At 40.0% G+C, this 22,092-nt stretch overlaps 1 protein-coding gene across 1 annotated transcript in view; it reads right to left on the reverse strand.

Moving 5' to 3' along the window:
* Nucleotides 1-22,092, reverse strand: part of GUCY2C (guanylate cyclase 2C) — an 85,631-nt gene that overhangs the window by 61,637 nt on the left and 1,902 nt on the right. The window contains exons 2-9 of the mRNA XM_060776762.2: nt 19,958-20,079; nt 19,341-19,408; nt 17,362-17,577; nt 9,958-10,079; nt 8,019-8,115; nt 6,275-6,407; nt 3,201-3,336; nt 822-907 (exon numbers count right to left, since the gene is read on the reverse strand). Of these exons, the coding sequence (XP_060632745.2) occupies nt 822-907; nt 3,201-3,336; nt 6,275-6,407; nt 8,019-8,115; nt 9,958-10,079; nt 17,362-17,577; nt 19,341-19,408; nt 19,958-20,079 (980 nt within the window). The remainder of the gene's footprint in view (nt 1-821; nt 908-3,200; nt 3,337-6,274; nt 6,408-8,018; nt 8,116-9,957; nt 10,080-17,361; nt 17,578-19,340; nt 19,409-19,957; nt 20,080-22,092) is intronic.

Below are 22,092 nucleotides of genomic sequence, written 5' to 3' on the forward strand. Positions count from 1 at the left end.
TAATAATAATAATAATTATTATTATTATTATTATTATTATATGCCTGCGACAAAATACTGGTGGGATCACAAGCCTCAAAAAGTTACAGAAAATGAACACGTCAAGCTGCTCTGGGACTTCCGAATTCAGACTGACAGAATTTTGGAGCACAATACTCCTGACCTCACTATCATGTTAAAAAATCAAGTATGGATTGTCGATGTTGTAATCCCAGGCGACAGCAGGATTGAGGAGAAACAACTGGAAACGCTGACACCATACGAGGATTTAAAGACCAAACTGCAAAGACTCTGGCACCAGCCAGTGAAGGTGGTCTCAGTGGTGATCGGTACACTGGTGCAGTGCCTAAAGACCTTGGCCTGCACTTAAACACAATTGGTGCTGACAAAAATAACCATCTGTCAGCTGCAATACAAGACAATCATACCTTATTAACACAAGCCTTCTGCTCACACACAAAAACCCCTTAATATGTTCAAGGACAGCCGCATTGTCTGCTTTCCTGTCCTTCTCAAACGCTAGGTTAGAATCATAAAATTATCTTCTTTTTTGTGTTAATTTTCATCCAATGTCTGTGATAGCAGGAATATGACTATACCTGTCTAATAAATGGTAGAACTGGATTCCTAAATAATGAATTGGAGTTGGAGTCAAATGTAAGATGTATCCCTGGGATATAAAGCGTGAATCAAACTGAGTAAACCAAACTGTACAGGCAAGTTTTTTTCTGCTGCTCTGGAGACTCGGACACAGAGCAATTGATTCAAATTGCAGTTGTCTGCATTTTCGGCTGCTAATATGCTCTTACGATAATGCTTACTTTAGGTTCACCGACTGATGTATAAAAAATTGTGAAATTGACATCGATGTCTCCATATTCATCCAAGATTACAGGACCAAGAATGCCTATCGGGAAAAAATATTTCTTTACTTACTTACAATATTTATATATCGCTTTTCTTACCCCTGGGGGGACTCAAAACTAATGGCAAAAATTAATGCCTTACATACATAAACCAAATCATAAATCAAACAGCATATGACTAAGCATAAAATACATTAGGACAAATTAACCATAAGATAATAGGACATTTCAACATGAAGTATAAAAATTAAAAACACCTAATAAAAACATTTAAATCGCATGCGCCAAACTCGTACACTGGGCCATTCCAGATGTCGATTACACATATTCCATATTAACGTCTTGTACTGCATTACTTTACTAGTCATAACCATGTCTTTGCTCTCTTTGTAAAGGCCAAGAGAGAGGGCGCAGATCTAATCTCTCTGGGGAGAGAGTTCCAGAGTCAAGGAGCCACTACTGAAAAGGCCCTGCCTCTCGTCCCCACCAACTGCACTTTGCGAAGCAGGTGGAACCAAGAGCAGGGCCTCCCCAGAAGATCTTAACCTCCATGATAGTTCATAGAGGCAGATACATTAAAAAGCAGTAACAAACTGGTAATACTCGGGTCATTTCCCCTGAAAGTGAAATAGGGCTACATAAACAATAGGTAAGCTAACTTGTATAAAGTGTTGCCTATGAGAGGGCTAAGTAAGTATAATGTTCAGGCTGTTCAGATGTTACTGTTGAAATGGGAAGTAAATTATAATCTTCAAACTTCAGACTCAGGATCCCTTTACAATGAAAACACTATGGTTCCACCTTAATTACCATGGCTGCACTCTATGGATTCCTAGAATTTGGTGAGGTACTGATTGAATATTCTAAGCACCACTCTCTAAACTGCAAATCCTAAAATTCCATATGATGTTGTCATGGCAATTAAAGTGAAATTGTAGCACAATAAATAAATAAATGGACTTGTAGTCTAGTCAAATTAAGCAGCCATGCCTATTCTTAAAAAAAGAAAAGTTTTGTTTTTCTACACATCATTTTCATCCAATGTCTGTGATAGCAGGAATATGACTACACCTATCTAATTTGTTCCCACCATGTGAAGGCTTACTTCCCAGTAACAGTTTACAGAATTACAGATGAAGCTTGCTAAGCCTCCCTCTCGCTTCCCCAGGGCTAACCTTTCCATGCATAAAACTAACATCAGGCTCTTTAGGAATATATGGTAGAGTCTTGCTTATCCAACTTTCGCTAATCCAATGTTTTGTATTATCCAATGCAGTCTGCCTCCCACCCACATCCACAGCTGTTTCAATACATTGCGATGTTTTGGTGCTAAATTAGTAAATACAGTAATTACTACATAATGTCACAGTGTATTTAACTGCTTTTTCTGTTGATGTTTTGGTACTTAATTTGTAAAATCATAGCATAATTTGATGTTATACATTTCATACATTTCATTAATGGCTCTAATGACATTATAAATATCAATGGGGACAGGGGACATCCCTGTCTTGTCCCTTTGGCTATATTAAATTCTTCCATCATTTGGCCATTAATCCTTATTTTGGCCTTTTGTAAATCATATATTGCATTTATTGAATTGTTAAATTTAGCGCCCATATCTAACTCTTGGATCAATAATTTTTTAAAAATCCCAATTTAAGTTGTCAAATGCTTTTTCGGCATCCAGAGCTAGTATTGAAAATTCTTTCTGATGATTCAGCTCATAATATTCTATTAAGTCCAGGAGTAGCCTAATATTATCCTTCATGTATCTATTTGGGAGGAATCCTGTTTGATCTCCTTCTATCCATTCCCTTAAAAAAAAATAACCTTGTGGCCAGTATATTAGCAAAGATTTTATAATCTGTATTCAGCAGTGAGATCGGTCGATAATTTTTAATCTCAGTCTCATCTGTTCCTTCTTTGTGGATCAGAACTATCTCAGCATTCATCCATGTCTCCAGAATCTTTTGCATATTCATTGCTTCATTTAACATCTTTTTAAACAGGGGTGTTAACACCTGTTTATATGTTTTGTAAAATCCCGCCGTATATCCATCCGGGCCTGGAGCTTTATCTGAGTCCATTTTATTAATAGCTCTCTCTATTTCCTCTTCTCACAACTCCTGTCAATGCTTGCCATAGATGCAGGTGAAACGTCAGGAGAGAATGCTTCTAGAACATGGCCATATAGTCCGAAAAACCTACAAAAATACAGTGATTCCAGCCATGAAAGCCTTTGACAATACATTGTTATAACTGTGTTTTGCAGTTAGACTACTCTATAACATACTCCAGGCATTATAGTTTTACAGAGGTACATATAATTACCTTGAAAAGTGATATTCCGGAATTGCTTAATAAATTCAAGAGAGTCTATTGGTATTTTTTCCAAAAAAAGTTTTCTCAAAACATGGCCAAAGAGCAAAACAGCATCCAAATAGCCAACAATGAAGTCATCATCTAGCTGTAAGAGAAGGAACAACGAGAAATCTTAAACTGTGTAAAGACAGCAAATAATACACCGAAGGAGTAGAGAATATCCGATTCTTTTAGTAAATGCACTGAAGATAGAAAGCTTGCTTTTTTAAATGATGGCAGAAGATTACACCCAATATTTTCTCTGTAGGGGAGCAATTACAAGCAGTAAAAGAATCAACAGCATACAGAGTGAGACACTTAAAGAGATGTGCTCATAGCTGCCTCTACTGTGCACAGCACAAGGCTCAACCTTTTCATTAAACCCCACAGCTTTCCTTTATCCTCACAGTTTATACATCATAGTCTTGCACTTCTCTCTGAATCATCTTATTTTCCTCTTCTATTAAATTATTGCCCTACAAAATCTAACATCCATCTGTTCCTGCAATCTTACATCATCACCTGTCAGTTCCCAAAAGATAGTTTACAATTTAAGAATTTTATCCCTCATTTCACCTTCTCTTTTCTTTTTGGTGTTAGGGTTCTTTTGGCTCCCTGTCAATTAGACTTAACACGTGGAATCTATTTTTATGCTATGTTTAAATTATGAGTAGGAAGGAATGTTCTTTGGGTGCATTTTGGCACTATTGTTGGTATAGTTTCTTCTTTAGCTTTACTCTAACATTTTATATTACCACTTCATTGTTGCTTTGTTTGTTTGTTTGTTTGTTTTGAGGAGAAAAAATCTTCTCCACCTTTTGCTTCATTTCTTGTTCTTAGGCCAAATTTTCCTACAATATCATTTTGTCCTGTTTCCTACTCTTGCAGCCCAATTATCTGTGGTTAATAACATATCAGGTTCCTCAACTCCAACAAAGAATCTTTAGGTTTCTGTGAGTTTTCCGGGCTGTATGGCTATGTTCCAGAAGCATTCTGTCCTGACATTTCACCCACATCTATGGCAAGCATCCTCAGAGGTTGTGAGGTCTCTTGGAAACTATATATTTTTGGACATTACAAAGATATGTAAACTCCACTTGCCTAGTTTCCAGCAGACCTCACAACCTTGAGGATGCCTGCCATAGATGTGGACAAAACGTCAGGAGAGAATGCTTCTGTATCAAGGCCATACAGCCCAGAAAACTCACAGCAACCTAGTGATTCTGGCCATGAAAGCCTTCAACAACACAGAGAATCTTTAGTTTCTTCTGCCTTTGTCATCAGAGTATAATCTTGGTCTATATTGATGGGCTTTCCCTGATGTCTTATTGATATTATTTAGTCAGACTTTCCAGTTCACCCTTTAACTGTTTTTGGTCCATCTCTCTTCCCTATTAATGCAGTCCCATTTCTTCTTAGATTTTTATTGAGTAAAATACCATAGTTCTCTAATTCAAAATGTCCCATTCCTATCCACTTTAGCCTGCTCACCCCAAATATTATGGTGTCTGTACATTCCAGATATTGTTTTGTTATTTAGCTTCCTCTGGTTTATGATTCTCACATCCTGTGTTTCTATAATATGCACTGTGCAACTTTGGACTTTGGCCACCAGCACAGTTTCTTACCTCACAAGAACATGTAATCTTCCCACTGCAGAAAAGCAGAGCCATTGGACAGCTTACAACAGTCAAAACTAATATAGTAAAAAATAGCATATAAAAATTTAAAAACCAAATGGACATGGTACTGTAAATATCTTCTTAAATAGTGGGTGACACTTTATCACAAAGTCATGCAATGCCAATATGATTTGACTTTGAAACAGTTACTTTTTAAACTACTATGCCAGAATCTGGTTACAGGATTCTGGATATGTCCAAAAAAGTAATTTTTCCAAAATTGGAATATAATTGGCTTGAGTGAAGTAATGCTCCTAATTTTGTTCTATAGTGTAAGTTAAGATTATGTGCATGTTTTGTAGATGGGGTGCATGACTGCAATTTTGTACAGCATATAAAGTACTAGGCAGGTTGAATTCTATTAGTAGGAGGACTTATCTAAAATTGGGATATGTAGGAGTCGAAAGGCTCTTCTATACAGGGCAGAAACCCAGGAAGAAGTGGGTTTTAAAAAGCCGCTTCCTCTTGGGTTTCTGCCTTATGTAGAAGAGCCCTTCGACTCCTGAGTTTCTCTCTCCACCCCCTCCCACAACTCTGGGATGGCCCAGGATGGCATTCAGCCACATCCCGTCCCCCCCAGTATCTCGTTTCCCTCGAAAACCTTACCTAAGGGGGCTGCCAGCAACACAGGCCCCTCAACTAAGTAGTATTGATACTTGGAAATACTCTATGGAAGGGTCTGTGCTGCTGGCAGGCCCCTCCAGTAAGTTTTTCAGGGGGAAATTGGGAGCTGGGGGGGGGGGGAGGGATGGGCGCTTTCCCACTCCTTTGGGTTCTAGGAGCCCAAAGAGCCGGGATGACTGTGGGGATTGAACCCCGGGACTGCGGAGTCAATCCCTACAGGGACCACACCTGGAAATATCCTTAGCTTAAGGTCAAGATCTTTCCAGGTTTTTAATTAATGTGGAGTAAACTGGGAAAACACAGTTTTCTCCGCCTTTGTTTGCTTTTACCTGAGGCGTCGTTTGGATGCCTCAGGTAAAAGCCAGAAAGGGACTGCATTTTGAGCCTGTCTGGAAGGACCCTAAGATACACTGGTAAATAAGTGGGGAAAGGGTCCAACAATCCCTCCACATACACATTTGGCACGTTCAACCAAGATTGGCCATTAAAACCCACTGGGAGGCATTGAGTAAATCACTCTCTCTCAGCCTCAGTGGAAGGCAAACACGAACAAATCTTGCATAGAAAGTTTTGGACAAGTCTTATAAAGAAAACCCCTTGATAGGTTTGTCTTAGGGTCACCATAAGTTGGAAACAACTTTAGTGTCTAGTGTAAAGGGCCCTTTGCACTATAAATATGCAAGAAGCCATTTCATTTTGCAACACATTTTCAAGCATACCATACAACAAAAAAATTACCAGATAGAGATTCGCAGGATCAACAGGAATCCCGCTATAGTTCGAAACTGCACTATTGTTTGTTGGTGCCAGAGACAGGACAAGGACTTGCTTCATGTATTCCGCTGAGTTCGCATTTTCATGGTATTCATTACTGTAAAAGAAAGTACAAGTGGAAACCACAAACAAGGACAATGGAAAATCCAAGTTATTCAAGCAGCTGAGTGACTATTGCTCAAGAAAATGCTTATAAACGTATTATGACAGGATTATGAACTGAACTTCTGGTTAGACTAAGGATTATTGAATACTTCCTTATCTAGAATCCAAACCATTTCTTTGCGAGCTGGGAGAAGCACTAAGCTTAATAGGTACATAATATTAGAATAGGTCTGAATGTATAGTATGTTAACAGGGTACCTGAGGAAATTCTGATCTATGTATAGTGATATTATTTCACCATTCCGAACTGCAAAGGGCACAATGGCCATTCCCCATTGGTATTTCTATTGCTGTTGTGTGCTTCAAGGCATTTCCATCTAATGGTGACCCTCTGGTGAACCTATCATTGGATTTGCTATGGGGATTGGCCATTGTTTTCTTATGAGAATAAGATAGTAGAAATTGCTTAAGGTTACCCAGAGGGTTTTCATGATGAAGTGTCAGATTCTTCATATAACATTTAAACCACCCTACTCCACTGGCCGCCAACTCCTACATGTGTCTTTTCGGTAATTTTTTGTGTTGTGTCAGAAGTGACTTGAGAACACACTGCAAGTCACTTCTGGTGTGAGAGAATTAGCCATCTAAAGAGATATTGCCCAGGGGATGCCTGGATGTGTTACCATCAAATTGGGGGGGGGGGGGGTTCTCTCATGTCCCCGCAAGCTAGTGCTGACAGACAGGAGCTCACCCTGTCTCGTAGATTTGAACCAGCAACACTTCAGGTCAGCAACCCAACCTTCAGGTCAGCAGTCCAGCCAGCACAAGCGTTTAACCAGTAAATTCCAGTAAGTTCAATGGGACTTAGTTCCTGGCAGGTAAATATGGGATTGCAACACTAATGTGTCATCATCCTGGTATCAATCCAATGTGTTTTTTTTCATTTTTTTATTTTGGTTTCTATTTTACATAGTCTTCCTAATAGTGTTTTGAGATTAGATATGAAAATAATTTCTTAATCAAAGCTTAAGACTGTAGCTATGGCTCCCTTTTGTGTAACACACAATTATAATGTGCAGCACAGTAGTTGGGTATGGAGACATGCACAAGGCTGAGCCATGCCCTTGGATTATATAGCCTCTGATGTCCTCCCCTTGCCCTTATCTTGTGGGGAGCAGGCAGGCTCAAAAAAGATGTGTCTCCGTAACCAGATATGAAATGATTACAGCAGTGCTAAGAGCTCCAAAGGGCCCTGGAGAACCTCAGCACTTAAGTAATAACTTAATGTCTGGCTACAAGGACATAGCCAGAATCTTCTCTAATCTTTCCTGCTCCCACAAGGCACTGAATGGCTACACCATGGTGGAGGTGGGAAGAAGTTCAGAGGCTATATGGTAAAGTATTGGGGCTTTGGATGCTGTAAGGAGAGGAAGTGAATACCATGGGGACTCTCAGGAGTCTGAAGCCCCATGTGATCCACAGGCTGCATTGCACCCAACCTATATTAAAGTCTAGCAATGTTGCACATGCCCTTGCTGGGAGAGATATTCCAGGTTTAATAGGTCTTATTTTGATCTTTGCCACTGCCCTGCAAAGTTTTTACCTGTGAAGATCTATCAGGATGACAACAATATCCTCATCCATTGTTACACCTCCTAGGGCTATCTCAATATCATGTGGAGTACCACACATGATGATCACTGTAAAACAGAAAGCGAGAGGGAGAAACAAAAGGTAATAAATCGTTTCCCCTTTACTTTCAACATTACAGTTTTAGAGCAACTGAAGATGCAATAGTATTAAAATAGACTTCAGGGGTAGACACGTGAAAACTTCAGTAGAAGCTGATCAAGTCTGCAAACTGTACAGATTTATTGATTTATTTATTTTTAGCCCATCCATCTCACCCTGGAGGGGGACTCAAGGCAGCTTCACAACAGGCATTCATTCAATGCCAACAACAGTAATAAATGATAAAAGCAATTAAAACATAAAATTAAAAAAAAACATTGTTTAAATCACACAGGTTTGAAATCAAAGTCCAGGTCAGTCCATTGTCATTCACACAAATTGGGTGTCATTCTAAATTGCTGCCTCTACTGTTCGAACGCTTGGTCCCATAACCAGGTTTTGAGTTTCATTCTAAAGGACAAGAGAGAGGGGTCCAATCTAATGTCACTGGGTAGAGAGTTCCACAGATGAGGGACCACCACTGAGAAGGCCCTGTGTCTCATCTCCACCACTTGCGCTTGTGAGGATGGTGGGACCGAGAGCAGGGCCTCTCCTGTTGATCTTAGACTTCGCGATGGTTCTCAAATTTTTTGGGAAGACAGGCAGACTAATGTCAGCATGTTGGAAGAATCAAAGACCACCAGCATTGAAGCGATGGTCCTCTCCCATCAACTCCGCTGGAGCAGCCACGTTGTTCAAATGCCCATCTCCCAAAGCAGTTGCTCTACTCCAAACACAAGAACAGAAAATGGAATGTTGGAGGATAGGAAAAGAGATTTAAAGATGGGCTCAAAGCCAACTTTAAAAACACTCGAGGACTGGGAAGCCCTGGCCCTTGAGCACTCTAGCTGAGGTCAGCTGTGACCAGCAGTGCTGTAGAATTTGAAGAGGCATGAGTGGAGGGCAAAAGAGAGAAACGTGCCAAGAGGAAGGCACGTCAAGCCAACTCTAATCGGGACCGCCTTCCACCTGGAAACCAATGCCCTTACTCGGACAACAAGTGACCACCTAAGTAAGTAAGTAGCAGAAGATACGTTCAGACAGGTAAGCTGGGCAAGAACTGTTCTGGGCTTTATAGGCTAAAGCCAGCACTTTGAATTGTGCTTGGTAGCAGATTGGCAACCAGTGGAGCTGGCATAGCAGAGGGCTTGTATGCTCTCTGTATGCCGCTCCGATGATCAACCTGGCTGTCGTCCGTTGGACTAGTTGGAACTTTCCAACAGCCTTCAAAGGCAACCCCAAGTAGAGTGTGTTGCAATAATGTATTTGAGATGTAACGAGAACATGGACCATCATGGGCAAGTCTGACTTCCCAAGATATGGGCTCAACTGGTGCACAAGTTTTAATTGCGCAAAAACTCCCCTAACCACTAACAAGACCCAAGGTTATATGATTATTAGGGGAAGAAGTGGCCAATCTATGTTTTACTATTTGATTTATGCAGTGGATCTTTAGTATCTGCTGTGGTTTAGTTCCCCGTAGATACCAAAATCTGTGGATGTTCAAGTTCCATTAAATAGAAAGGTAAAATGATGTCCTTTATATAAAGTGGTAAAATCATGATTTCTTTTGGTTGGGGGAGAGATATTTTCAAGTTGCAGATGGTTGAATTCACAGATGCAGAATCCATGGATCCTGCCTGGATGCTACCTGTGATGGTAGTGGTCATCCTAGCTACTTCTAAAGGAATACAGAAAGCCAAATCGGTGTACAGTTTATTTAAGAAAATATTGAATTGGTTCAGTAATTAAATGCCACTTTATTCATCTCTTGGACATGCAGGAACAAAATATTCTCCATCTTTCCTTACCATTGCTTTTCCGATTTGAGTCCTTCACAATGTCCTGTAGGTATTCTTGTGTCCTTATGATCTCCTTGTATTTGATGTTTAGAGAGAAAAATGTCACGTCAGCTTCTAAGGCATTCATATACCTGGAAATGATATAAGGAAGTACAAGTTACAAATCAGCTTGTACAGTGACATGCTTTCGAACTAAAGGTTTTAGAAATTTATTTGCAAGCTCAGCAGTGAGCAAGACTTTACTTTAGCAATAATGGACACAGACTGCATTTGTTGGCGTGGAAAAAATAACAACTTTACCGATTGCAGTGAAAAGGCTTGGCCTCAGAATGGGTCCAAATCTAGGCATCAGACAATGCAGCTGTTTACTAGTTTCAGAAATGTCACTCAGAGTCAAAGATGTTTGAATCTTGTATGAGAAAATTGCTAGCATTCTGGCATATTTCAACACACATGCCTCTCAAGAGACAAATACCATATGGCTTCCTTATCCATGGATTCGATATCCATAGCTTCACAGCCCCACCATTCCACAAAATATTCCCCCTCCCTGAAGTATTTCTGAGTCTCTCTAGGTCCTCAGTTGCAATTCAATGTTATGCAATGTTATGAACAATGGCTTCAAACTACAAGAAAGGAGATTCCATATAAACATGAGGAAGAACTTCCTGACTGTGAGAGCCATTCAGCAGTGGAACTCTCTGCCTCAGAGTGTGGTGGAGGCTCCCTCTTTGGAAGCTTTTAAACAGAGGCTGGATGGCCATCTGTCAGGGGTGCTTTGAATACAATATTCCTGCTTCTTGGCAGGAGGTTGGACTGGATGGCCCATGAGGTCTCTTCCAACTCAATGATTCTATGATTCTAGCCTAGGCATGGGCAAACTTTGGCTCTCCAGGTGTTTTGGACCAACTCCCACAATTCCTAACAGCCGGTAGGCTGTTAGGAATTGTGGGAGTTGAAGTCCAAAACACCTGGAGGGCTGAAGCTTGCCTATGCCTGTTCTAGCCCAAGTATGGTCAAAATATAGAGTTCACTATTATCCATGGTTTCAGGTATCCACAGGGGTATTTGTGTGCCTTGGAATATATCCTCCGCAGATAAAAGGATCGTACTCTATCTTACACGTAGCGAGCATTGATATTAATAGAACAAATGAAATATGGCATAACCAAATAAATATTTATTTATTCTATATGCTTGGTTAATGTATCCAATGTATTCAGGTTTATGTTTTATTTTTAGTGTGTTTTTATCAGTTTGTATTTTTTTCTTTATGTTTATTTTATTTCTTATTTTTATTTTTTACTATTTTGTTTATTAAGTTACAGTTATGTTGTTTTCTATTGTCTAATGTGTTTTGTCTTGATGTAAACTGTTTGTATGGGGGGGGGGGGTTTGAGCACTGAATTTTTGCCATATTTGTTGGAAACCACCCTGAGTCCCTTTGTGGAGATAGGGAGATTAAGAAATAAAGTTTATTATTTATTTATTTATTTATTTATTTATTTATTTTTAAAGAAATAGCTACATGTGCCATCATGACAAGCTTCAACTTGACAGAGCAATAAAGCAGCAATAGGAAAGATGACCAGGCCAATTACATTTGATGTGGATGATTAGGACGGTTTAAATGGTACATTTTAATATTTTGATATTTTTTTAATGTTTATTTATTGTATGTGAATCTGTGTCCCGGCATTGAATGTTTGCCGTATATATGCTGTGCTCTGCCCTGAGTCCCCTTCGGGGTGAGAAGGGCGGAATATAAATGTTTCAAATAAATAAATAATAAATGACAGCCATTTTGCAGTCGACATGGCTGGCAAAATTTAGTGAACCCATGATAAATGTGGCCTTCTGATAACAACTGGGAAAATAGTGTGAGGTGAATGAATTATATCAATCCCCCTTCTAAAGTGAGATGAGATCCTTTCCTTTACCGTGCCTGTAACAATTGCCATGCCACATGCCTTTGCACATGCATTTTTCAGAAGCACACAATGAAATTAAAAGCCTTCGTACAGCAATGTTCTTGCAGAAGAGCACAATTACATTATTGTTTCAGAATAGAACATCACCAGATGTCGATGTCTGTGCAAATTTTGCTTCCCAAGACTTTAATTATAGAAATTTAAGCAGTGAAAATAATCACAGACCTGTAGTAAAGCATTTGTTACTAGAAATACTTTATTATAATTTTATACCTGACACCAAGTCATGATGGAATGCTCAATAGAGGACACTGGTTCACCTTAACAGATTGTGCTATCTATATTTCCCCTTCTCTCAATATCTTACTTTCTTCTGTTCAATGTATTGGCCCATACTCCTCAGTCTTGTAACCCTGGCCTGTATTAAAAATACCAATATTAATGGGTAACCATTAGAGTCAAACCAGCCACCCAAGATGCCAAACCTAACACGATAAAATTCAGCACCTTGGAAAGCTCTTTTAATGTTCAGGGTACTGTATAGATCACTTTTGATGCCATTGCTATGAGGGAACACTACTGTAAGTTGGATTCTTACTGTTCTTAGCTTGTTTTAATAAGTCATACTGTAGCTGATGAGGTTTCTAAAGTGATGGTTGAACATTTCATGTCCTCAGTTTCTGTACATCAAGCAAAACTTAAAGGCATAAAATTATTGCTAGTAAACAAGTTAGAAACTTTGTTTGCCTGCCCAGTACATGCTCTCTCATCAGTGTTTCATTTGGTTCTGTCTTCACAGCTAAGCATTCCAGCACTGTAACTGAACAGTGATGTAAAATATCATTTGCAAAGAGGACAGGAAGGAAAGTGTTGCTTGCCACAAATGAAGAACAGTACAAAGCACAGTTATGCTCTTAATGCCTACTTGTATAAACAAACACTTCCATAAAGAGTTTGGCAGAAACTGTACTTTATCCTCCTCAAGTTAGATTAAATGCTTCCATTTTAGTTGGAGATAAACTAGAAGCTACTGTTCTTAGAGATAACAGCTGGCTTAATCTTTTATTATGCCCTGTTTCCAGTTACTGTTGTATTGTTTATATTTTATATCTATTTTTAACTGCACAGAGAATTTTGTCAGTCTAACAGAACAATCAACCAATAAATCAATGGGATAATTATGTATTTCTGTACAAATGGGATAATTGAATGGAGGAAGATTCTTACACTGAGTAAAAACCTTCCTCCATTCTGGTTCATTAGAATCATAGAATCGTAGAGTTAGAAGAGACCTCGTGGGCCATCCAGTCCAACCTCCTGCAGGAAGATAACATGCAAAGCACCCACGACAGATGGCCATCCAGCCTCTGTTTAAAAGCCTCCAAAGAAGGAGCCTCCACCACACCCCGGGGCAGAGAGTTCCACTGTTGAACAGCTCTCACAGCTTGGAAGTTCTTCCTCATGTTCAGGTGGAATCTCCTTTCCTGTAGTTTGAAGCCACTGTTCTGCATCCTAGTCTCCAGGGCAGCAGAAAACAAGCTTTCTACCTCCATTATTTTTTCATTTACCATTTTAGGAAATATTATAATTCTGTCATTCTAAAACACTGCACTTAGTGGCAAAGTAAATACCTCTGAGAAGCCAACAGGTAGGGCATGAGTCCAACAGCATCCTCCTGGTTTTGCTCCCCAGCAACTGATTGCAAAGAGGCATATTGCCTCTGGTACCAGAAAGACCCATATATCCAACATAACTAGTAGCTGCTGATTAATCCCATTCTCTATTAATTTGTTCAGTCCTCTATCAGACCTATTAAAGACACCACCCACCATTGAATATTGAAGTAGCCCATCCCACATTTTATCTATATGCTATAAGAAAAAGTATTGTCTTTTATCTATCCTAGAATCATAGAGTTTGAAGAGGCTACAAGGGCCATCCAGTCCAACCGCCTGCCACACAGGAAAAGCGTGTTTGTTTATCACCTTTTAGCCCAATGCCATGCTAATGCTGGGGAGAAAATATGTCATGGTCAGTTTCCCTCACAATCAGACAAAAGGGGACATTCTGTCTTGAATTCAGATGGTTTGCCCTTCTGCCTAAGAGGCGAACTCTCAGCAGCTACACCTCTGCTCTGCTCCTTCGGGATGACTGCAGGATCTGATGTCACAGGGGCAGTGAAACCACCCTGGGGTTTATGGCCATCCCTCTCACAGAAATTCCAGGTTTCTGGACTGTATTCCTGACAAAGTTTTGGCCCAAGGATATATTCTGTACAACCTTGAGCAGTTTCAGGAGGACTAGAGCCGCCAGAATCCCAAGAGTGGATTTGGCATCGCCTTGCTATCGATCCACCAGATGTTCCTCACATAACTATGGTTTTGCATTTTGCAAAAGCAATACATGAAAGCAAGAGGTTAGTTGGGAGGTCTGAATGAACTTAATTATATTTGTAATATGATCCGCATTTAGCTCTTGAACTGCTTTGTCAGTCTATTTACTTATTTAATCTATATCCCATGCTTTCCCAATCAGAAATCCAAGGTAGTTTTGTTGGAGCATGTAAGAAATCAGTTAGTGTGTGTGTGTGTCAACTGTAAAATAAGATGCATGAAGCTGATTGTCTAGGGAGCTGGCTGAGCCTGGAACTTTTGGATACAGTTACATTTTTCAGGCTTGAACTATGCAGGTGCTTGCAGAAAAGCAGAGAAACAGAAAGAGACAGAGTTTGGAGTATGCATTTGCTTCATGAACTGCTGGAGGAGATTGTCCACATGGACAAAGAAAGACAATTTTAAATCTCTCATAAAAGGACATTATGTAAGTCGATGCAACTGATCACATGTAAATATGTTGTTCGGAACTATGAAGAGTAAACTATTTGCTTATTGTTAATCTACGTGGCATATTTTCTTTCTCTGGCGAGGCAGTGTGTAGGCTGATTAAACGTGAACTACGCATTATTTTCCATTTCATCACAGTTTACAACAAAGTTTTAAAAATACAGCTAAAAACCCAATGAAACAAAAGGCTTTTTAAAAAATTTAATTAAGTGTCATGTAAAAACACCCACAATTTAAAATCAGTATGAAATCATTTAAAATATAACAGTGAAGATTAAAAGTAGCAATCTTCTCCATTAAAAGCCCTATTGCATCACTTACAAATAATGAAATGCCTGTGTAAATAAAAGGGTATTTACTTTCACAGTGTAAATACGCTGGCTGCTGGAGCTGATGGACAACTGCACTGCATCCTGTCAGATCCCCAAAATCTGGAGGAAAGCAAGAGTCATCGCCATCTTGAAGCCAGACAAAGACCGCAATGACCCAAAAAGCTACAGACCAATCTCCCTGTTGTGCCACCTCTACAAAGTTCTGGAGAGACTTATTTTGCATAGAATTACGGAAAAAATAGACCCATGTCTGATTCCACAGCAAGCTGGCTTCAGGAAAGGCAAAAGCTGCACATCGCAAGTGTTGAACCTGACTCAGCACATAGAAGATGGCTTTGAAAGGCAGCAGATCACAGGAGCTGTCAGCATAGACCTGTCAGCAGCCTATGACACTGTGAACCACTGCCTCCTCCTGAGAAAAATGTATAATATCACAAAGGACTACCACCTCACCCGCCTCATAGGAAACCTGCTACAAAACAGGAGCTTTTTTGTTGAGTTCCAGGGCCAGAGAAGCAGATGGCGGAAACAGAAGAACGGCCTGCCTCAGGGGAGCGTGCTCGCTCCATCCATGTTCAACATCTACACAAATGACCAGTCACTGCCAGAAGGGACAGAGAGTTTCATCTATGCTGATGATCGTGCCACTACTGCTCAAGCAGGGAGCTTTGAGATGGTAGAACAGAAGCTTTCCGAAGCTCTAGGTGCTCTTACTGCCTATTACAGGGAAAACCAGCTGATCCCCAACCCATCTAAAACACAGGCATGTGCCTTTCATCTCAAGAACAGAGAAGCATCCCGAGCTCTGAAGATCACCTGGGAAGGAACCCCACTGGAGCACTGCAGTGCACCCAAATACCTGGGAGTCACTCTGGACCGTGCTCTTACCTACAAGAAGCACTGCCTGAACATCAAGCAAAAAGTGGGTGCTAGAAACAACACCATACGAAAGCTAACTGGCACAACCTGGGGATCACACCCAGATACAGTGAAGACATCTGCCCTTGCGCTGTGCTACTCTGCTGCTGAGTATGCATGCCCAGTGTGGAACATATCTCACCACACTAAAACAGTGGATGTGGCTCTTAATGAGACATGCCGCATTATCACGGGGTGTCTGCGCCCTACACTACTGGAGAAATTACACTGCTTAGCCGGTATTGCACCACCTGACATCCGCCGGGAAGTAGCAGCCAATAGTGAAAGGACCAAGGCAGAGACATCTCCAGTTCATCCCCAGCCAGCACGCCAACAACTTAAATCTAGAAATAGTTTTCTAAGATCTACAGAGACACTCGCTGGAACACCTCAGCAAGCAAGAATCCAAAAGTGGCAGGCTCAAACCCAGAACCTCAACCAATGGCTGATACCAAATGAGAGACTCCCCACTGGGCACACAGAAAACTGGGCGACTTGGAAGGCACTGAACCAACTGCGCTCTGGCACCACGAGATGCAGAGCCAAACTTTAGAAATGGGGCCACAAAGTGGAGTCCACCACGAGATGCAGAGCCAAACTTCAGAAATGGGGCCACAAAGTGGAGTCCACGACATGCGAGTGTGGAGAAGAGCAAACCACTGACCACCTGCTGCAATGCAACCTGAGCCCTGCCACATGCACAATGGAGGACCTTCTTGCAGCAACACCAGAAGCACTCCAAGTGGCCAGATACTGGTCAAAGGACATTTAATCAACTACCAAACTCACAAATTTTGTACTCTGTATTTTGTATTTTTGAATTTTGTCTGTTTGTTTGCTTTGTTCTGTTAGAAATGTAATATAACTGACTGGTTGCTGATGACTCGATAAATAAATAAAATAAAATAAAATAAAATAAAATAAAAACCTAGCAGCAGAATGAGGGCTGGAAGGAGACCAGCCCACCCTCCCATCAGAGGGAATTCCATGCCTGGAAGCATCCAACAAAAAGGCTCTCACATGAGTCCTCACCAGATAGGACCATGAGAAAGTCCTAACCTGAATGTTTATATAGGGATAGACAGTACGACCTCTTGCATGTTAACAAAAATGCAGACTTTCTGTTCACTTTTGTTTGCATTAATACACAATTTAGTAATCTTCAACAATATTTGTCTTTGAGGGGTTTCATCTTTCCTTCCTTTACATTTGCAGATCCTTCTTTCTCTCTGTATATTGCCTACAGTTCAGCCCCGTAAACTGATTTCCCAACATGTTATAATAGTTTAAAATCATATCACTGCATTACTAACATGTGATTTAACTTGACACGTGAAAATACAGTGATTGTCAAAAAGTACAGAAATCTTATCCAACAGTGTTTCCTACCAGAAGCAGTCTTCAGTGTTGTTAAGCTTCTTATAAATGTAAGTAGTTTCCCAAGGGACATCCTTGAATAATAATCCTTTATTTCCCCAGAAATCAATCAAGAAGTAGCTTAGTTTCCTGGCTGGAGTCAATATCCGTGTTAAATACTCTTTGAAGTCACAAGACAGCCCAAAACTCCCAGCAGAGATGACGGGGAGACCTAACACAGTCTCTACTCTAGGAAAAAGCAGAAGCAAATTATTCCAACAGAGCTGCCTCCGGTGCTGAAAATGTCTAAAATTAATGCTTTTGTGAAGATGCTGTTGGTAACACATTTTCTTTGACTTGATTTAACTGCAAAGTAGATCTGGAATCAAAAAATCTTGATGAACAGTTCTTTCAGTAAAAGCATTAGTACATTTTGAAAGGCATATTCTGGGAAAAAGCATGTTGCTGTGCTGAAAGATCCTTTTGGTTTCAGTCGGCTTTGCCCTCCACAATACAAAATTATGTCCACCATGCCTTCTGGTATAATGTTTTCCTTACAATGTTTTCCTCCACAAGGAATTAAAAACTTGGTTTTTCTGTTGTGCCTTTGATTAGGCAGTTCACGACAGAATTTCACAACCTATCCAGCCCCTGCACTTTTACACGGTCCCTTTCTGGCACTTCTTTTTTTTTCCCATAATTTTTATTGAGATTTTTGCATTTGCGATACATCAATCAGGATGTTAATCGATGGCGTATCTATTGTTATTATAAAAAGGGGGGGTAGGTGCATGGTGGGTAGGGAAGGCAGGTAACTACCAAGGGTGGGGAGAAAAAAACACCTTAATAGTCTAAGGACAATAGCCCAGCCTTCCGATTGTTGCACTTTCCCTGAGCACTGCAAAGGAATCGCTGCACTTAGCAATTTGAGCCATACCCAGCATTTTGTTGTCCAGCCATGATATTGTTTTGAATTATTTTTTAAATGTTGTTTGATTTTATGTTTATTAATATTTGATATTGGTTTTTTTGTGCTTGTTTTTAACCTGTATCTGTTTGGGCATGTCCCTTTGCAAGCCGCCCCGAGTCCCTTCGGGGAGGTGGAGACAGGGTATAAAAATAAAGTTGTTGTTATTATTATTATTATTATTATTATTATTATTATTATTATTATTCCCCACCACTTTCCACTATAATCCCCATGGAACTATTTTGAGGGGTACTACCCATAGATTTCCCTCCTCTCAATTCTTTCTTGTTATTGTACAAACAAAAGGGTTCTTATGAGTGGGCTGATGCCTCTTTCTTGTGCACCACCATTGCCATTGTGTTACATGAACAGTATAATTCATGGTTAAACACTGGAAATAGAGGAACCAATACAGAATGTATGTGGGTAACAGCTAGGAATTCTGATTATAGAAAAAATACATCAGTGGCATAGACACAAACTAAGGGTGCATCTACACATCTACACTGATCACTGACACCAGTATGACCTTAGATCAGCCCTATGGTGGACTCCCCAGTGGCGCAGTGGTTAAACCCTAGCTAAACACTGGGGCTGATCCAACTAAACATGAGATAAGCTAACTCAGAGGTAAACCCAAATCCTCACCCAGAATCAGCCTTTCCCCTACCTCCTGAGTGATTGGGGTATGAAAACAACTAGGGTATAGAGAATGTACTGGAAAATGTAGAGGTTCCCAGAGAGAACACTTTAATAGGCCTCTGTGGATTTTCCAGCATAATTCCAAGGTCTTCTTCTGGTGGAAAGTTGTGGTAAAAGACCCAGAGAGTCTTAGAGAGGTGCTATCCCAAGTAAAAAAATAGTATTTTTTTATTTACAGTTTTCCCTTTTTAATAGAAATCCTGTGTCCCTGATCTCAGAGAGTACAAATGGCTGACTATTTAGACAATAGTCTGTTAGGCTCTTAAGTGGAATCTGGATTCATTGAATAGTCACTGAATATTAAACTGAATTTAATATGACACTTCATACTGATACTTACGAGACCATCTGGTACGTGGCATAGGTGCATGTGGGACCCAGGACAGCACATCCAAGATCACCATTATTCTGTAATAGAAAATGTCAACATCAACATCAGCAAAGGATTGGAATCCACAAAGAAAACATTATCCAGATGCAAAGTATTGCTATAGCACTGAAACAAGAAGTTTGAAGATGCTAATGATTGCAGTTGGGAAAGGAATATGATTATGGAGACAGCATGAAGCAGGGCCTCAAGCAGGGGAGAACATGGGCCCCACACCCTTTTATAAACAAAGTATAAAATAAGAGAAGCATGCATTCATGTAGACGCATGAGTGTCTACTTCAAAATTGGTAGTATCAGTGGACATACTGCTATATAATTGAACTATGATATAGAAGACTTTTCCACTGTTATATTTTATGTCTAAAGTGCTCAGAATTTGTTGTTGTGAGTTTTTCAGGCTGGATGGCCATATTCCAAAACATGGAACATCTGGAACATGGCCATATAGCTCAAAAAACTCACAGCAACCCAGTGATTCTGGCCATGAAAGCCTTCAACAACACATTTCTTGGTCTTTCTTTATATGAACTACAACAACAGTTTCCTTAAAGGTGTTTTAATACTCACATAAAGTTTTCTGATGATTTCCACACCTTCGCAAGTGCTAGTGCGGCAGCCGTCTGAGACGTAAAGTGACGTGTCCTCGATTCCATCAAGTGTAGCATTGACATTCACGTTTATGTTGTTCTCTGAAACAAAAACATTAACAATGGAATTGCAGGACATTTTAAAATGTAATGAACTGCAGGATATTTTGGAGGAAGACAAAGAGGTCCTCAGAGGTTGTGAGGTCAGATCATACAACCTCTGAGGATGCTTGCCAAAGATGTAGGTGAAACATCAGGAGAGGATGCTTCTAGAACATGGCATATAGCCCGAAAAACCTACAACAACCCAATAAAATTATTATTATTATTATTATTATTATTATTACTATTATTATTATTTTACTGACACAGAAACACAGTATGTCACAGCAAATGAGATCTATATGCTGGATTTCGTATCACAAAATCACAAGTCGAACACTTCCCAAGCGTCTAGGACTGTGTGATGTATTTTTGAATGATGCGTGCAGATCCAAATAAGGTGGCCTTTTGCAATTGACAGATCGTGATTTTGTCAATGTTTATTGTTTCCAAATGCCAGCTGAGATCTTTTGGCACAGCACGCATTGTGCCAATGACCACTGGGACCACCTGTACTGGTTTATGCCAGAGCCTTTGCAGTTCGATTTTGAGGTTATTATTATTATTATTATTATTATTATTATTTGTTGTTGTTGTTCATTCGTTCAGTTGTCTCCGACTCTTCGTGACCTCATGGACCAGCCCACGCCAGCGCTCCCTGTCGGCCGTCACTACCCCCAGCTCCTTCAAGGTAATTCCAGTCACTTCAAGGATGCCATCCATCCATCTTGCCCTTGGTCGGCCTCTCTTCCTTTTGCCTTCCACTTTCCCCAGCATAATTGTCTTCTCTAGGCTTTCCTGTCTCCTCATGACGTGGCCAAAGTACTTCAACTTTGTCTCTAGTATCCTTCTCCCCAGTGAGCAGTCGGGCTTTATTTCCTGGAGGATGGACTGGTTGGATCTTCTCGCAGTCCAAGGCACTCTCAGAACTTTCCTCCAACTTTCCTCCATCATTAGCATACAAACATTAGCATACAAAGTATGGGAGAAGGAAGTCTTTACGGGAAGGGAATAGTTGGGAAAGAGATATCTTTAACAGTGACCAGACTAGTTCAGCAACCACAGAAACTGCCAGGTTGATAATCCCTTATGTGAAATGCTTGGGACTAGAAGTGTTTTGAATTCTGGATTTATTTATTGGATTTTTTAAAATACAGGCAGTCCTCGAGTTACGATCATCTGACTTATAAACGACGTATAGTTAAGAATAGGGGTGAGACAACAGGAAGGGAGAGAAATCTGCCCCTAGGAAGGGAAATTCACTTCTGAAAGAGTTATCATGAGGAAGAGGTGTCTCCACTGAAGCTTTCTCACCAATCCTTGTTTCCACAACAAGCCAAATTTTTCAAAATCCAATTATTACAGGGACACAAAGCGAGGTGAAATCTTCTGAACAGGGTCACACACAACAAAACAAAAACCACAGGGATGTTAACCCTTCCCGATGCAATCCAAAGCATGTGTGTGTGACTCTCGACTTACATACAAATTCAACTTAAGTACAAACCTATAGGACCTATCATGTTTGTAACTTGGGGACAGCCTGTATTTGGTCCCAAGCTTTATGTATTTTTAACAGTGACCAAACTAGTTCAGCAGTCACAGAAACTGTCAGATTGAGAATCCCTTATCTGAAATGCTTGGAACCACAAGTGTTTTGAATTATTGATTTATTTATTGGATTTTGGAATACATGTATTTGCATCAAGAGATATCTTGGAGATGGGACCTAAGTGGAAACATTAAATTTACACCTTACACATAGACCTGCAAATATATAATATATGATATTCCTTTAATAATTTTGTATATGAAACAACATTTATGTGCATGGAACCATCAAAGACAAAAGTACTGGTATCTCAGCAAATTATTTTATAATTCCAGATAAGGGGTACTTAATCTCTATTAATTTATATTGTAGTAACTACAGCCTGTCTTTCTGCAAAGGCCCAACAGCTTGAGTAAGAATAATAGTTTTGGTTATTGCAAGATTAATACAGGGAACTCAGA

Source organism: Anolis sagrei, chromosome 5 (assembly GCF_037176765.1).
Source record: "Anolis sagrei isolate rAnoSag1 chromosome 5, rAnoSag1.mat, whole genome shotgun sequence".
Classification (NCBI taxonomy): domain Eukaryota; kingdom Metazoa; phylum Chordata; class Lepidosauria; order Squamata; family Dactyloidae; genus Anolis; species Anolis sagrei.